The sequence below is a fragment of the Mustelus asterias genome, chromosome 23, assembly GCF_964213995.1.
Source record: "Mustelus asterias chromosome 23, sMusAst1.hap1.1, whole genome shotgun sequence".
NCBI lineage: Eukaryota > Metazoa > Chordata > Chondrichthyes > Carcharhiniformes > Triakidae > Mustelus > Mustelus asterias.
This window is the reverse complement of record NC_135823.1, coordinates 53,938,760-53,957,379: the sequence shown is the minus strand read 5'-3', so window position 1 is coordinate 53,957,379 and position 18,620 is coordinate 53,938,760. Positions and strand designations below refer to the sequence as shown.

Here is an 18,620-nt window from a genome sequence, read left to right as displayed (position 1 = left end):
GATAAGGCAAAGGAGAATCCAAAGAGCTTCTACAAATCCATAAAGGGCAAAAGAATAACAAGGGAGAGAGTAGGGCCTCTTAAGGGTTAACAAGGTCATCTATGTGCGGATCCACAAGAGATGGGTGAGATCCAAAATGAATATTTCTCATCAGTATTTACTGTTGAGAAAAGCAGGGATGTTTGGGAACTTGGGGAAATAAATAGTGATGTCTTGAGGAGTGTACATATTACAGAGAAGGAGGTGCTGGAAGTCTTAAAGCGCATCAAGGTAGATAAATCCCCGGGACCTGAAGAAGTGTATCCCAGGACATTGTGGGAGGCTAGGGAGGAAATTGCGGGTCCCCTAGCCGAGATATTTGAATCATCGATAGTCACGGGTGAGGTGCCTGAAGATTGGAGAGTGGCAAATGTTGTGCCTTTGTTTAAAAAGGACTGCAGGGAAAAGCCTGGGAACTACAGGCCATCTGTGGTGGGTAAATTGTTGGAAGGTATTTTGAGAGACACGATCGACAGGCATTTAGAGACGCAAGGACGGATTAGGGAGAGTTAGCATGGCTTTGTGAGTGGAAAATCATGTCTCACAAATTTGATTGAGTTTTTTGAATGGGTAACCAAGAAGGTAGATAAGGGCAGTGCAGTTGATGTTGTCTACATGGACTTTAGCAAGGCTTTTGAAAAGGTACCGCATGGTAGGTTGTTGCATCAGGTTAAATCTCACGGGATCCAGAGTGAGGTATCTAAATGGATACAAAATTGGCTTCTTGACAGAAGCCAGAGGGTGATTGTAGAGAATTGTTTTTCAAACTAGAGGCCTGTGACCAGCGGTGTGCCTCAGGGATCAGTGCTGGGTCCACTGTTATTTGTCATTTATATTAATGATTTGGATGAGAAAATAGGAGGCATGGTTAGTAGATTTGCAGATGACATAAGATTGGTGGCACAGTGGACCATAAAGAAAGTTATCTCCAATTGCAACGGGATCTTGATCAATTGGGCCAGTGGACTGACGAATGGCAGATGGAGTTTAATTTAGACAAATGCGAGGTGATGCGTTTTGGTAGATTGAACCAGGGCAGGACTTACTCAGTTAATGGTAGGGCATTGGGGAGAGTTACAGAACAAAGAGATCGAGGGGTACATGTTCATAACTCCTTGAAAGTGGAGTCACAGGTGGACAGAGAGGTGAAGAAGGCATTCGGCATGCTTGGTTTCATTGGTCAGAACAGTGAATACAGGAGTTGGAATGTCTTGTTGAAGTTGTACAAGACATTGGTAAGGCCACACTTGGAATACTAACAAAGAACAAAGAACAGTACAGCACAGGAAACAGGCTCTTCGGCCCTCCAAGCCTGTGCTGCTCATTGGTCCAACTAGACCATTCGTTTGTATCCCTCCATTCCCAGACTGCTCATGTGACTATCCAGATAAGTCTTAAACGATGCCAGCGTGTCTGCCTCCACCACCCTACTTGGCAGCGCATTCCAGGCCCCCACCACTCTCTGTGTGCAATTCTGGTCACCCTATTATAGGAAGGATATTATTAAACTAGAAAGAGTGCAGAAAGGATTTACTAGGATGCTACCGGGACTTGATGGATTGAGTTATAAGGAGAGGCTGGATAGACTGGGACTTTTTTCTCTGGAGCGTGGAAGGCTGAGGGGTGATCTTATAGAGGTGTATAAAATAATGAGGGGCACAGATCAGCTAGACAGTTAATATCTTTTCCCAAAGGTAGGGGAGTCTAAAACTAGAGGGCATAGGTTTACGGTGAGAGGGGAGAGATACAAAAGTGTCCAGAGGGGCAATTATTTCATGCAGAGGATGGTGAGTGTCTGGAACAAGCTGCCAGAGGTAGTAGTAGAGGCGGGTACAATTTTGTCTTTTAAAAAGCATTTAGATAGTTACATGGGTGCGATGGGTATAGAGGGATATGGGCCAAATGTGGGCAATTGGGATTAGCTCAGGGGTTTTAAAAAAAAGGGCGGCATGGACAAGTTGGGCCGAAGGGCCTGTTTACATGCTATAAACCTCTATGACTCTATGACTCGAAGACACTTCTGTCCTATTTGTGCATTAATGACACATTCATGTGTGTTGTAGACACACCATAAACTTCACCCACACATCTCAGCCCAATGACAAACATTACAGACACTGTGTAAAAAAATGCCCCACATATTTCTATAAGTGATTAAAGAAGTTATCAGGTAAATCATTGTATAAATCAGCGACGGACTGCACACACATACGGGTACTTAGGGAATGAAGTTACACCCACACCCGACTCGAGTCCCAATTCACTGACATTCGGTGGAACTTGAAACTTGAATTTTTGTACCAGAGCCGTAAAGAACAGGAACAGTTCCATCCTAGCCAGGATCTCACCAGCGCAGGCCCTCCGACCTACAGAAAAAAAATTGCAAAGATGTCAATGATGCTGCTCAAAGAAACAAAGTTATTCAGAATGATTTTTAAAACAGCAAATGGAACATTGCAGTTTTCTGTGACAGGTCAGACACATCAGTCTGAGGCCCTGCCACCAGTTTTCATGTCTGTTCAAATTGACAATAAACTACAGTATGAAACATGTTAGAATCAATGTGTCGGCTGTTAGGGACCAAATCAGAACTCCAAGCTACATTATGAAGTGAGCCTGGATCTTAAACCTAAACTCTGGCAGCTCCCAATCTCCAGGCTTCAGAAACATAAAGGGATCGCTCCATCTGAGAGCTACAGTTTAGAAGCTTCAGAGAAAGAGAATTATCTGGCAGATTCCAGTCTCCAACTTCAGAGAGGGGAAAAGAGAGTCAGAGCACTCTCTCCCTCTCAACTCAAAAGCAGCATCTAAACAGCAACTGAGCTTGAATTATCTGTGTAAGCCTAGCATCACCCAGTCATATGACCACACCAGTCAATCAACCGAATCAAGTCCTACTTTGCAAAACCCCAGGGAAACCATTAAAAACAACAGAATTGCATTGTTCCAGATTAAAACTAACATTCGAGCAATTATGCTGCTGCAGTAACAATACAGGGCTGCTGGATATAGACAAAATGGCATTGGTAATTCGGGAGGGAATTCTGCCAACAGTTAAAGTTAACCAATGAAGGGATGATCACACACCCACTGGCTAACAGCCAAGTGATATTAGGATGAGCATGAGATGAGCATGCATGCTAACGAAACCTTTCCAGAGAACAGGAAGCAATATCAGGAGGATTGAGAATCCTATGGGACAGCACTGAACAAATAAGATGAGCCATTCCGGTCAGATCTGACCTTGGCAACCTGCAATCATCTTGGACAGTCCACCTGAGGGGTAACTGTATGTCTTATCAACACTTAAGTGCAGTTTCATTCACTTATTGAATGTCACTCAATACAGTCTGACTGGGTTGAAGTATTTGTCCTTGAGGTCTCTGTATCTCAGGCTCAGAACAAAATTAAATGCTTCAGAATCTCTGAGAAAAAGGGCCTCCAAGCCCCACTCCAGAGACTTGAGCACAAAATCCAGGATGGTGTCTGGGTGCAGAACGGAGAGTGCCCCTTTCAGAGGGACCATGTTTCAGATCAAACATGAGACTGAGGTGCAATCTGGCATTGTTTGTGAATTGCTGGCAGTGTTCCCTCCATTTCAATAGTGACTCTGGATCAAAGACATTGGCATGCTGAAAGTTATGATACCCTGAAACTGTGAAGGTGCAGTTTTAATAAATGAGTGTTCCATTAATTCCCAGTTCAAGCTCCCTTAGCCAGTCTCACCATTGTGGAGATAAGTAGGTTTAGGCAGTCTGAGAAAAAAGACAGCAACACCTCACACCCCATCAAGAAAAAGATAATAGACATGTTGCATTTCCTACATGTTATTTTCCCCAGCAAGGGAGAGAATGTTTCCACCAATACACAGTCCAATAAAGTCACAAGTTGTGCTACCTGCGGAGAAAGGTATGAAGGCTTCTCTCCTCACAAACTTGCCCTCAGCATCCAGAAAGTGAGACGGGTTGAACTCATTTGGTTTTTCCCATTGGGTTTTATCATACAGCACAGAGGACAGCAATGGAATCACATGGGTTCCCTGGAAATATTAAAATATAATTTTCATATGATACTTGTATTTTGTTAATGTAAGGCATTGCTGAAAATATTTATACTGTTGTTAATCAGTCATCTCAGTGTAAGCTTAAAACATAGAACATTACAGCACAGAACAGGCCCTTTGGCCCTCGATGTTGTGCTGACCTGTGAAACCAATCTAAAGCACATCTAACCTACGCTATTCCAATATCATCCATATGTTTATCCAATGACCATTTAAATGCCCTTAATGTTGGCGAGTCCACTACTGTTGCAGGCAGGGCATTCCATGCCCTTACTACTCTCTGAGTAAAGAACCTACCTCTGACACCTGTCCTATATCTATCACCCCTCAATTTAAAACTATGTCCCCTTGTGCTAGCCATCACCATCCGAGGAAAAAGTCTCTCACTGTCCACCCTATCTAATCCTCTGATCATCTTGTATGCCTCTATTACGTCACCTCTTAACCTTCTTCTCTCTAACGAAAACAGTCTCAAGTCCCTCAGCCTTTCCTCATAAGACCTTCCCACCATATCAGGCAACATCCTGGTAAATCTCCTCTGCACCCTTTCCAATGCTTGCACATTCTTCCGATAAATTCTTGATTTCTCGAGGAATTAAGGGCTATGGGGAGAGTGCGGGTAAATGGAGTTGAAATCAACCATGATTGAATGGTGGAGTGGACTAGATGGGCCGAATGGCCTTACTTCCGCTCCTATGTCTTATGGTCTTATGGTCTTAATGCGGCGACCAGAACTGTACGCAATACTCCAAGTGCGGCTGCACCAGAGTTTTGTACAGCTGCAACATGGCCTCATGGCTCCGAAACTCAATCCCCCTACCAATAAAAGCTAACACACCGTATGCTTTCTTAACAACCCTATCAACCTGGGTGCCAGCTTTCAGGGATCTATGCACATGGACACCGAGATCTCTCTGCTCATCCACACTACCAAGTACCTTACCATTAGCCCAATACTCTGAATTCCTGTTACTCCTTCGAAAGTGAATTACCTCCCACTTTTTCGCATTAAACTCTATTTGCCACCTTTCAGCCCAGCTCTGCAGCTTATCTATGTCCCTCTGTAACTTTCAACATCCTTCCGCACTGTCCACAACTCCACCGACTTTAGTGTCATCCACAAATTTACTAACCCATCCTTCTACACCCTCATCTAGGTCATTTATAAAAATGAGAAACAGCAGTGGCCCCAAAACAGATCCTTGCGGTACACGACTAGTAACTGAAATGTATATTTAAATATAGAATTTCCATTCCAATTCTGGCCCCTTGGCCAGCCCCAGTTTTACTCATTCCACCAGCAAGAAGCTGTGCTTTCAGCTGTCTGGGCCCCAAACTCTGGATATCCCCATGTTACCTTCTCCACCTGCCACATCTCTCCCCCTCAGACCCTACATTTGTGGTCGCGATGTCATAGTTGGGTTCATGTTCACTTCTCATCGAATCACAGGATTATACAGCGCAGAAGAAGCCCTTCAGCCCATCAGGTCCACATTGACACGTTAGAAACACCTGAACTCCTACTTAATCCCATCTGCCAGCACTTGGCCCATAGCCCTGAATGCTATGACGTGCCAAGTGCTCATCCAGATCCTTTTTAAAAGATCTGAGGCAACCCGCCTCCACCATTATCCCAGGCAGCGCATTCCAGACCGTCACCACCCTCTGGGTAAACAGGGTTTTCCTCACATCCCCCCAAACCTCCTGCCCCTCACCTTGAACCTATGTCCCCTCGTGACTGATCCTTCAACTAAGGGGAAGAACTGCTCCTTATCCACGCTGTCTGTGTCTCTCATAATCTTATACACCTCAATCAGGTCGCCCCTCAGTCTTCTCTGCTCCAACGAAAACAACCCAAAGCTATCCAACTTCTCTTTATAACTTAAATGTTCCATCCAGGCAGTGCCCTGGTAAATCTCCTCTGCACCCCCTCCAGTGCAATCACATCCTTCCAATAATGTGGCAACCAGAACTGCACACAGAACTCTAGCTGTGGCCTCATCAAAGTTCTATACAACTCCAACGTGACTTCCCTGCTTTTGTAATCTATGCCTCGATTGATAAAGGCAAGTGTCCCAAATGTCTTTTTCACCACCCTACCAACATGCCCTTCCACTTTCAGAGATCTGTGGACAAACACATCAATGTCCCTTTGTTCCACAGAACTTCCTAGTGTCCTACCATTCATTAAATACTTTGTCAAATTACTCCTTCCAAAGTGTATCACTTCACACTTTTCAGGATTAAATTTCATCCACCAATTATCTGCCCATTTGATCATTCTGTCCATATCTTCTTGGAGCCCAAGACACTCCGCCTCACTGTTAATCACCCTTCCAACCTCTGTGTCAAATCAAATTGCAGGGCCTTAGCACAGAGACCACGGCTCCAGTACAGAGACCACGGCTCCAATACAGAGACCACCGCTCCAGTACAGAGACCTCCGCTCCAGTACAGAGACCACCGCTCCAGTACAGAGATCTCCGCTCCAGTACAGAGATCACTGCTCCAGTACAGAGACCACCGCTCCAGTACAGAGACCACCGCTCCAGTACAGAGATCTCCGCTCCAGTACAGAGATCACTGCTCCAGTACAGAGACCACCGCTCCAGTACAGAGACCACCGCTCCAGTGCAGAGACCACCGCTCCAGTACAGAGATCTCCGCTCCAGTACAGAGACCACCGCTCCAGTACAGAGATCTCCGCTCCAGTACAGAGACCACCGCTCCAGTACAGAGACCACGGCTCCAGTACAGAGACCACCGCTCCAGTACAGAGACCACCGCTCCAGTACAGAGACCACTGCTCCAGTACAGAGACCACCGCTCCAGTACAGAGACCACTGCTCCAGTACAGAGACCACTGCTCCAGTACAGAGACCACCGCTCCAGTACAGAGACCACTGCTCCAGTACAGAGACCACCGCTCCAGTACAGAGACCACTGCTCCAGTACAGAGACCACGGCTCCAGTACAGAGATCTCCGCTCCAGTGCAGAGAACACCGCTCCAATACAGAGATCACCGCTCCAGTACAGAGACCACCGCTCCAGTACAGAGACCACCGCTCCAGTACAGAGACCACCGCTCCAATACAGAGACCACTGCTCCAATACAGAGACCACCGCTCCAATACAGAGACCACCGCTCCAGTACAGAGACCACGGCTCCAATACAGAGACCACCGCTCCAGTACAGAGACCACCGCTCCAGTACAGAGACCACCGCTCCAGTACAGAGACCACCGCTCCAGTACAGAGACCACCGCTCCAGTACAGAGACCACCGCTCCAGTACAGAGACCACCGCTCCAGTACAGAGACCACCGCTCCAGTACAGAGACCTCCGCTCCAGTACAGAGACCACCGCTCCAGTACAGAGATCTCCGCTCCAGTACAGAGACCACCGCTCCAGTACAGAGACCACGGCTCCAGTGCAGAGACCACCGCTCCAGTGCAGAGACCACTGCTCCAGTACAGAGACCACCGCTCCAATACAGAGATCACCGCTCCAGTACAGAGACCACTGCTCCAGTACAGAGACCACTGCTCCAGTACAGAGACCACTGCTCCAGTACAGAGACCACCGCTCCAGTACAGAGATCTCCGCTCCAATACAGAGACCACCGCTCCAGTACAGAGACCACCGCTCCAGTACAGAGACCACTGCTCCAGTACAGAGACCACTGCTCCAGTACAGAGACCACGGCTCCAGTACAGAGATCTCCGCTCCAGTACAGAGACCACGGCTCCAGTACAGAGACCACCGCTCCAGTACAGAGAACACCGCTCCAGTACAGAGACCACTGCTCCAGTACAGAGACCACCGCTCCAGTACAGAGACCACCGCTCCAGTACAGAGACCACTGCTCCAGTACAGAGACCACCGCTCCAGTACAGAGACCACCGCTCCAGTACAGAGACCACCACTCCAATACAAAGACTACAGCTCCAGTACAAAGACTACAGCTCCAGTACAGAGACTACCACTCCAATACAAAGACTACAGCTCCAGTACAAAGACTACAGCTCCAGTACAGAGACCATCACCCCAGCACAGAGACTACAGCTCCAGTACAGAGACCATCACTCCAGCACAGAGACCATCACTCCAGCACAGAGACTATCTCTCCAGTACAGAGACCACCATTCCTTGGTACAGAGATATCCACACCAGTACAGATACCACCACTCCAGTACAGGAGTGCCGCCATACTGGCCGGGATTTACCAGTCGCAGGGTAGACGGAAGATTTGGCAGACCTGCAAAAAGTTCCATTCTCACTCAATGTGAATTATCGGTCCTGCCACAATCCCAACCACAGCCTTTTCAATCGGACAGGATTGAAGCTGAGGCCCCATTTCTGTCTGCCTGGGAGATGAAAAAGATTATCCGGTCATTATTACAACGTTTCTGGTCTTGTTAAATGAATGCAAAATACTTCTTGAGTCTGCAGAGGTATATGAAACAGGAGCTTTACTGGAACACATCTTACTGCTCTGGCTTATACTTTCCACGAGGGTGTATACAAGGCAAAATAAATCATGTGCTGTTGCATCACTTCCTGTGATGTTATGCAATTAGAATTAACATATTAAAACCCAATATACCACATGACACTACACTACAATGGTCACATTGCTGTTTGCTGTGCCCATATCGAATGCTGCATTTCCCACATTACAATGGTGACTAGACTTCAAAAGTATTTCATTGGATCTAAAATGTTTTGAAACCTCCTGGAGTCATGCAAAGTGCTTTATAAAAGCAAGTCTTCCTCTTAAGCCTAACTCAGTTTATGTTATCTCTCCTGATATCTCCTGCTGTGGCTCGGTGTCAAATATTTACTCCTGAAAAGTTCCTTGGGAAATTCACATTCAGCATTCAAAAGTGTGCAATGAAAGATTTCTTTGTGAACTCATATGCTCCCAATTAATTCTCTCTTTCTCCATGTTATCCCTACTCGTTTACAACATAGAATAACCTCAAATGCTGCAATAGAGAAAGAGGCCTTTTGGCCCTTCCTTTCTGTGCTAGCTCTACGATGGAGTTTCCAATTACTTGCACTCCTCTGCTCTTCCTCCAACAACTTTGGTACATATCATATAATGAGAACCAACCACTGAGGCACAAATGGTGCAAAGTGTAATTAGATGCAAACTTGAGAGCTAATTTCCTCCCCAGGCTCTCCATTAAAAGTCAGAATATCAGGCCCCAGTTGTGGCCACAGCGTCCCTTGAGTACCTTTGGAATGAAGAATCCTTTGAAGGTTAAGTCCACTGTGGTTTCGTGTGGGAGGTTCATGGGCACAACGTCACCAAACCTCTGGATTTCGTGGATCACTGCGTCAGTGTACGGCAAACTTTTCCGATCTTGCGTTCTGGGAGATCGATCTGATCCAATAACTCTGGTAATTTCCTCATGAACCTTTTCTGCAAGACAAGCACATTTTGAAAGTGATAGAAAGTACGGTTCTGGATTTATTCCTGCAAGACAGCTCCTGACCTCATTACAGCCTTGGTCAAACATGGACAAAAGAGCTGAATGACTGCCCTTGACAATATCCAGCATTGGGCTGACAAGTGAAAAGTAACATTCGGGCCACACAAGTGCCAGGCATTGACCACCTCCAGCAAGAGAGAATCCAACCATCAACACTCAAATTTCAATGGCATTACCATCACTGAATTCCCCAACATCCTGGGGCTTTGCACTGACCAGAAACTGAACTGGACTATCCGTATAAATACTATGGCAATGTAAGCAGGTCAGCAGCCAGGGATCCTACACCAAGTAACTAACCTCCTGACTCCCCAAAACTAATTCATCATTTACAAGGCACAAGTCAGGATTGAGATGGGGTACTTTCCATTTGCCTGGATGAGTGCAGCTCCAACAACACACAAGAAACTTGACACCATCCAGGGAAAAAAAGCACACTTGATTGGGACCGCATCCGCCAACATTCACTTCCTCCACCACCAATAAACAGTGACAGCAGCGTGGACAATCTACCAGATGCACTGCAGGAACGGACCAAGGTTCCTTAGACAGCACCTTCCAAACCCACACCACTACCATCGAGAAGGGCAAGGGCAGCAGATAGAGTCACAGAAATCACAGAAACCCTACAGTGCAGAAAGAGGCCATTTGGCCCATCGAGTCTGCACCGACCACAATCCCACCCAGACCCGACCCCCATATCCCTACATATTTACCCGCTAATCCCTCTAACCTACACATCTCAGGACACTAAGGGGCAATTTTAGCATGGCCAATCAACCTAACCGGCACATCTTTGGACTGTGAGAGGAAACCAGAGCACCCGGAGGAAACCCACGCAGACACGAGGAGAATGTGCAAACTCCACACAGACAGTGACCCAAGCCGGGAATCGAACCCAGGTCACTGGAGCTGTGAAGCAGCAGTGCTAACTACTGTGCCGCCAGTAGAAAGAAAATTCAAAATCACACACATGATAATCTGAGAATGAGGCATACAAAATGATACAACAAGATGGGTCCAGAATGGAATCAGACTGCTTCTTACTCTGAATCTCTGGATATTTCATCATCAGAAGCATTCCCCAACGAATTGTGGTTGAGGTGGTCTCCATCCCTGCAGCAAATAGGTTGCTCGCGGTGAACATTAAGTTGTTTTCATTAAAGTATGAATTAGGATTGTGCGATTCCTACAAGAGTTAACGACACAAAAATTCAGAACTGGGATTGGGACCAGTAGAGTGTAGCATGGGTGCATTATTAAACTGAATTATACATTATTGGGAAATGCAGGACAGAAAAGGGGCCAGGAATAAGAGGCAGCAATGGGTTTACTCCAGTGTAGTACCAAAGGAATGCCGCACTGTCAGAGGTGCCACTTTTGGATAAGATGTTAAACAAAAGCTCTGTCTGCTCTCCCGGGTGGATGTATTGCAAAGAAATACAGGGGTGTTCTCCTTGCTGTCTTAATAGCTTACAGAAAATCTAAAAGAGAATGATATTTTCCACAGAATCAGACATTTATAGCCCATCCTGCCATGCTGAGTTGAACAAAGTTCCCTTGATTGTCCCAAGACATCATAACCAGAGCTTATAGAGAATCTACAGCACTTCTTAAGAGGGAAGTCGTGTTTCTACCTGCTGTTGTCGCAACATGAATGCATCAATAAAACTCCTCAGGTCATTCTCATCCAGGTTCTGATGGTGATTGATGAAGAGGGTCTTCAAGTGAGCAATATTCTCCTCAGTATTGGAGAAGAATGTTTTGTGTGATCCAGGAAGGAATCCCAAGGAGGGAAATGCATTGTACAGCTATGGTATAAAAATAAAGTGAACGGCATTTATCTGAACATCAAAGCAAACCAATAACCTGCTCACGTCCCGGTATTCCACAATGAGAACAGTGCAATTAATAAATCTTTAAAATGTTCTGAATCTATCGCATGAAAGTGTCCAGATTGTGCACCCATTAGTGTTCATCCGAACAAAGAGCTCCGGTCCAAATGTTAACATGAATCTCTTTGATTATTACCTGGAATAAAAAACAAAGAATAGTACAGCATGGAAACAAGCCCTACAACCCTCCAAGCCTGCGCCAATCACATTGCCCTATCTAGACCAACCATTTATATCTCTCTATTCCCCGTCTGTCACGTGTCTATCAAGATAAGTCTTAATGTGGCTAACATAACTGCCTCAACCACCTCACTTGGCAGTGCATTCCAGACCCCCACCACCCTCTGTGTAAAAAACTTCCCCCTCACATCTCCACTGAACCTTTCCCCCCTGATCTTGAACTTGTGCCCCCTTGTAATTGCCATTTCTGCCCTGGGAAGAAGCTTCCAACTGTTCACTCTATCCACACCCCTCATAATTTTATAAACTTCGATCAAGTCATAGAATCATAGAATCCCTACAGTGCAGAAAGAGGCCATTTGGCCCATCGAGTCTGCACCGACCACAAACCCACCCATGCCCTATTCCCATAACCCCACACACACACCCTGCTAATCCCCCTGACACTAGGGTCAATTTAGCATGGCCAATCAATCTAACCCACACATCTTTGGACTGTGGGAGGAAACCGGAGCACCCGGACAAAACCCACGCAGACACGACGAGAATGTGCAAACTCCAGACATACATTGACCTGAGGGCGGAAATTGAACCTGGGTCCCTGGTGCTGTGAGGCAGCAGTGCCAACCACTGTGCCACCAAGGCACCACTCAGCCTTCGTCTTTCCAGGGAGAACAATCCCAGGTTATTCAATCTCTCCTCATCAGTGGCGGATTAACTACCGCCCGGACCCCTAGGCTGAGCTTTAGTAAGGCCCCTGACCTTGCCCCCTGCCCCCTGCCCCACCCTTCGTTGAATAGGATAAAGTGACGTTAAGTGACGTTAGATAACTTATATCGTTGTACTATGTATAATGTACTACATGTATAATATCATAGAACATAGAACATAGAAAGCCACAGCACAAACAGGCCCTTCGGCCCACAAGTTGCGCCGATCACATCCCCACCTCTAGGCCTATCTATAGCCCTCAATCCCATTAAATCCCATGTACTCATCCAGAAGTCTCTTAAAAGACCCCAACGAGTTTGCCTCCACCACCACCGACGTCAGCCGATTCCACTCACCCACCACCCTCTGAGTGAAAAACTTACCCCTGACATCCCCCCTGTACCTACCCCCCAGCACCTTAAACCTGTGTCCTCTCGTAGCAACCATTTCAGCCCTTGGAAATAGCCTCTGAGAGTCCACCCTATCCAGACCCCTCAACATCTTGTAAACCTCTATCAGGTCACCTCTCATCCTTCGTCTCTCCAGGGAGAAGAGACCAAGCTCCCTCAACCTATCCTCATAAGGCATGCCCCCCAATCCAGGCAACATCCTTGTAAATCTCCTCTGCACCCTTTCAATGGCTTCAACATCTTTCCTGTAATGAGGTGACCAGAACTGCGCGCAGTACTCCAAGTGGGGTCTAACCAGGGTCCTATAAAGCTGCAGCATTATCTCCCGACTCCTAAACTCAATCCCTCGATTAATGAAGGCTAGTACGCCATACGCCTTCTTGACCGCATCCTCCACCTGCGAGGCCGATTTAAGAGTCCTATGGACCCGGACCCCAAGGTCCTTCTGATCCTCTACACTGCTAAGAATGGTACCCTTCATTTTATACTGCTGCTTCATCCCATTGGATCTGCCAAAATGGATCACTACACACTTATCCGGGTTGAAGTCCATCTGCCACTTCTCCGCCCAGTCTTGCATTCTATCTATGTCTCGCTGCAACTTCTGACATCCCTCCAAACTATCCACAACACCACCTACCTTGGTGTCGTCAGCAAACTTACCAACCCATCCCTCCACTTCCTCATCCAGGTCATTTATGAAAATGACAAACAGCAAGGGTCCCAGAACAGATCCCTGGGGCACTCCACTGGTCACTGACCTCCATGCAGAGAAAGACCCCTCCACAGCCACTCTCTGCCTTCTGCAGGCAAGCCAGTTCTGGATCCACAAGGCAACAGCCCCTTGGATCCCATGCCCTCTCACTTTCTCAAGAAGTCTTGCATGGGGGACCTTATCGAACGCTTTGCTGAAGTCCATATAGACCACATCCACCGCTCTTCCTTCGTCAATGTGCTTGGTCACATTTTCAAAGAACTCAACCAGGCTCGTAAGGCACGACCTGCCCCTGACAAAGCCGTGCTGACTACTTTTGATCATACTAAACTTCTCTAGATGATCATAAATCCTGTCTCTCAGGATCCTCTCCATCAACTTACCAACCACTGAGGTTAGACTCACCGGTCGGTAATTTCCCGGGCTGTCCCTGTTCCCTTTCTTGAATATAGGGACCACATCCGCAATCCTCCAATCCTCCGGAACCTCTCCCGTCTCCATCGACGATGCAAAGATCATCGCCAAAGGCTCCGCAATCTCCTCCCTCGCCTCCCACAGTAACCTGGGGTACATCCCATCCGGTCCCGGCGACTTACCAACCTTGATGCCATTCAATAGTTCCAACACATCCTCTTTCTTTATGTCCACATGCTCGATCCTTTCTGTCCTCCGCAATCCAGCAGTACAACCACCCAGATCCCTTTCCACCGTGAATACCGAGGTAAAGTATTCATTAAGCACCTCCGCCATTTCTAACGGTTCCGCACAAACTTTTCCCCCTTCACCTTTTAAGGGTCCTATGCCTTCACATCTCATCCTTTTACTCTTGACATATTTGTAGAAAGCCTTGGGATTCTCCTTAATCTTACCCGCCAAGGTCTTCTCATGACCCCTTCTCGCTCTCCTAATTTCCTTCTTAAGCTCCTTCCTACATCGCGTATACTCCTCTAAATCCTTAACACCTCCTAGCTCTCTGAACCTTCTGTACGCCTCTCTTTTCTTATTTACCAGGTTCATCACAACCTTCGTGCACCACGGTTCCCGTACCCTACCAACACCCCCCTGTCTCATCGGAACGTTGTCATGCAGAGCTCCAGACAAACATTCCTTGAAAATCCTCCACTTTCCTTCGGTACTTTTCCCCAAGAATGCCTCCTTCCAATTTACCCGTCTAATTTCCTCCCTGATGACACTGTATTTCCCTTTACTCCAGAGAAACACTTTCCTAGCCTGCCTGACCCTATCTCTTTCCAATGCTATCGTGAAGGAGATAGAATTATGATCGCTATCCCCAAGATGCTCACCCACCGAGAGATCCTCCACCTGTCCAGGTTCATTAGCCAGCACCAGATCAAGAACAGCCTCTCCTCTAGTAGGCTTATCCACATACTGTGTCAGGAAACTCTCCTGGACACACCTAACAAACTCCTCTCCATCCAAACCCCTAGCCCTAGGGATATTCCAATCTATGTTTGGGAAATTAAAATCTCCCATCACGACAACTCTGTTATTCCTACATCTCTCCAGGATCTGTTTCCCCATCTGCTCCTCAACATCTCTGTTACTATTGGGCGGCCTATAGAAAACACCCAGCAAAGTTACCGACCCCTTCCTGTTCCTAACCTCCACCCACAGAGATTCCGTAGTCAGTCCCTCCACGGCGTCCACCTTCTCTACAGCCGTGACACTATCCCTGATCAACAGTGCCACTCCCCCCCCTCTCTTGCCTCCCTCCCTGTCCTTCCTGAAACATCTAAAACCCGGCACCTGAAGCACCCAGTCCTGTCCCTGAGACATCCAAGTCTCCGTAATGGCCACCACATCACAATTCGAAGCAGCAATCCACGCTCCAAGCTCATCCACTTTATTCACTACACTCCTGGCATTAAAATAGACACATCTCAGACCTTCAGCCTGAGCACTTCCCTTCTCCCTCACTCGTCTAACCTCCCTCTTACCCTGTCTACATTCCTTATCTATTTGCGAGCTAACCTCCTCGCTCTCAGTCCCCTCATTTCGATTCCCTCCCCCCAACCTTTCTAGTTTAAAGTCTCACCAGTAGCCTTAGCCAACCTTCCCGCCAGGATATTGGTCCCCCTGGGATTCAAGTGCCACCCGTCTTTTTTAAACAGGTCACACCTGCCCCTAAAGAGGTCCCAATGATCCAAGTACCCAAATCCTTGTCCCTTGCTCCAGTCCCTCAGCCACGCATTAATTCTCCACCGATTCCTGTTCTCACTCTCCCGCGGCACAGGCAGCAATCCCGAGATTACTACCTTTGCATTCCTCTTTCTCAGCTGTCTACCCAACTCCCTATATTCTCTTTTCATGACCCCTTCCCTCTTCCTACCTATGTCAGCAGTACCTATATGCATCACGACCTTGGGCTCCTCTCCCTCCCCCTTCAGGATTTCTGGGACTCGACCAGAGACATCCTGGACCCCTGCACCAGGGAGGCAAACCACCATCCGAGAGTCCCGTCTGTGTCCGCAAAAACGCCTATCTGACCCTCTCACCGTAGAGTCCCCAATTAGCACTACCCTCCTTTCCTTACCCCTTTGCACTACTGGGCCAGGCTCAGCTCCAGAGACACTGCCACCGCTGCTTCCCCCAGGTGGGCTGTCCACCCCAGTAGTACTCAGACAGGAGTACTTATTATTAAGGGGCACATCCACCGGGGTGCTCACCATCACCCGAGCTTTCTCCTTCCTCACTGTTACCCAGTTACCCTCCTCCCGTGGTCCCGGTGTGACCACCTGCCGATAGCTCCTGTCAATGACCTCCTCACTATCCCTAACCCGGCGAAGGTCCTCGAGCTGCAATTCCAGTTCCCTAACATGGTCCCTTAGGAACCGCAGCTCAACACACCCAGCACAGATATGGTCGTCTGGGAGGCTAGGAGCCTCCAGGACCTCCCACATCCTACATTGGGAACAACATACTGGCCTGACAGTCATAATTGCCCTTTTAAATTGCCCTTTCTGCCTAAGCCCGATGAGCCAAAGCCCCTCAGTTCTCACTCAGCTCCGTCTCACTCCGCTGCCCGCTCCCAACGCTGCCCTCTAGATAGTGGGACCTGCCTTTTAAACCTCCTGTGCACTAAAAAAAAAACTCAAGAGACCCTTCCCAGTAAACCCCGCGGCCACTGCCGGTTGCGCGCCAAAATTTAAAACTAAATTAAATAAATAAATAACACCCGCGGAAAAGTACTTAAAACTAATTCTTACCCCAAAAATCCTGTCACCAGTCACAGCTCTGCCTTTCTCCACAGCAACAAAGTTATATGAATCAATAACAGCCCTTTTATTCATTTATTTTTCATTTTCTTTACATTTGTACTTTAAAAAGCTTCCGTGTTTTTTGGTTTACAAAAGTGTCGATAACAGCCTGTAAATCAACAGATCGAAGCATGTCTGATTCAATGTGCATGAGTGCCAGATGACTAAGTTTCTCATCGCTCATTGTTGAGCGCAAATAGATTTTGATCCTCTTCAGTGCCGAAACTGAATGTTCACCTGAACAGTTATGAAAATTTATTCACCCTTAAAAGGATTAAACCAATTTTGTTTTTGCTCTCGGGGCCCCCCTCACTTCCGGGCCCCTCGGCTTAAGCCTACTCAGCCTAATGGTTAATCCGCCACTGCTCCTCATAGCTAATACCCTCCATACCACGCAACATCCTGGTAAACCTTTTCTGCATTCTCTCCAAAGCCTTCTGGTAGTGTAGTGACCAGAATTGGGCACTGTATTCCAAATGTGGCCTAACCAACATTTTATACAACTGTAACATAATTTGCCAACTTTTGTACGCGATGCCCCACCCAATGAAGGCAAGCATGCCATAAGCTTTCTTCACCACCTTTTCCACCTGTGCTGCCACTTTTAAGGATCTGTGGACCTGTACTCCCAGATCTCTCAGTGTGTCTATGCTCCTGATGGTTCTGCCTTTTATTTTATAGCTCCTACCTGAATTGGACCTACCAAAATGCATCACCTCGCATTTGTCCAACTTCTTCTTCTACCTGCTTCTTTATAGCTCAGAGTTGTAACATTCCTCTTTCTTATTAAATAACAGCACAGGAGCAGGAGGAGGCCATACAGCCAATCGGGCCTGATGCTCCCATTAGATTAGATCCCAGCCAATCTCCATGTTCAAAGCTATTTACTCATCTTGGCTCCATAACGTTTCAGTTTCTCGAACCAGCTCAAACACAATGAGAGTGTAACCTCCTTCAGGTAAATTATTAAGGTGCGCTTCTCCTCCACATAACTAATACATTGCACCACACAGGCTTTTAGAGACTCCACTATAGATCCCCCACCCCTTTCAGCTGCTGCTGGTCGCAAGTGCTCTTTTCTGGAATGTATTTCTGTTGTTAATGAAAGATGACATTTACCTGGACCATGGGGGAACCAGCAAGTCGAATGTTTTCGCTCAATCTCTTTAGTATTCCGACAAACCTTTCATCTTCATAATCAAATCTGTCACCAAAAAGTATCGAGCAAATTATGTTGGCAACTGCAGCATTCAGTTTGATGGTTGCATTAAAGGATTGGCCTGAAAAGAAAACATGCACACACACAATCTAGTGCTGATCCTTCACAACAAAATCACAATTGCATTGCTCTTCAAGTAACGAGGGCACTCGCATTGTTCCCGAGGCTGTTATAGGAACACAGAGAGGGGTTAGCAGGGATCTGACTAGAATTTTCTAATCCACCCGAGATATACAAATTGTGCTGAGGAAATGGAGAACACATCCTGAAATGAGAGATGGATCAACTGGAAAACTATAACCCAGTTGGTCACGGTGATTCTGGGAGAACCTCTTCGATTGATTTCAGGGAAGATACAGAAACACGGGCACACCGCAGTCAGTGGAATTACTTTTGGATTGTTCCAGCAAATGCTGTAACAAAGGGCATGTTGCCTCACCTCACCTGATGCTGCTGCTCAGCAATGAAGAGTCCCAGGAGCCGGAACGCTGCACTTTTCCCTTCAGGCCCGAGTCGGAAAATCAGGCGAGAAATACACAGCTTCCAAACCAGGTGAGTAAAAAGGGGCAGAGCGGCAACCTGACTGTGATTGCCACTCTCGGAAGTTCTGG

General features: G+C 47.1%; 1 protein-coding gene across 2 annotated transcripts in view; it reads right to left on the bottom strand.

Annotated features, from left to right (window-relative positions):
• Nucleotides 1-1,951: 1,951 nt before the first annotated feature.
• Nucleotides 1,952-18,620, bottom strand: part of LOC144510794 (cytochrome P450 2K1-like) — a 29,785-nt gene continuing 13,116 nt past the window's right edge. For both annotated transcript variants that reach the window (XM_078240684.1, XM_078240683.1), the window contains exons 4-9: nucleotides 17,910-18,070; nucleotides 11,239-11,412; nucleotides 10,649-10,790; nucleotides 9,344-9,531; nucleotides 3,937-4,078; nucleotides 1,952-2,405 (exon numbers count right to left, since the gene is read on the bottom strand). In XM_078240684.1, coding sequence (XP_078096810.1) covers nucleotides 2,227-2,405; nucleotides 3,937-4,078; nucleotides 9,344-9,531; nucleotides 10,649-10,790; nucleotides 11,239-11,412; nucleotides 17,910-18,070 — 986 coding nt within the window. In that variant the 3' untranslated portion in view covers nucleotides 1,952-2,226. The remainder of the gene's footprint in view (nucleotides 2,406-3,936; nucleotides 4,079-9,343; nucleotides 9,532-10,648; nucleotides 10,791-11,238; nucleotides 11,413-17,909; nucleotides 18,071-18,620) is intronic.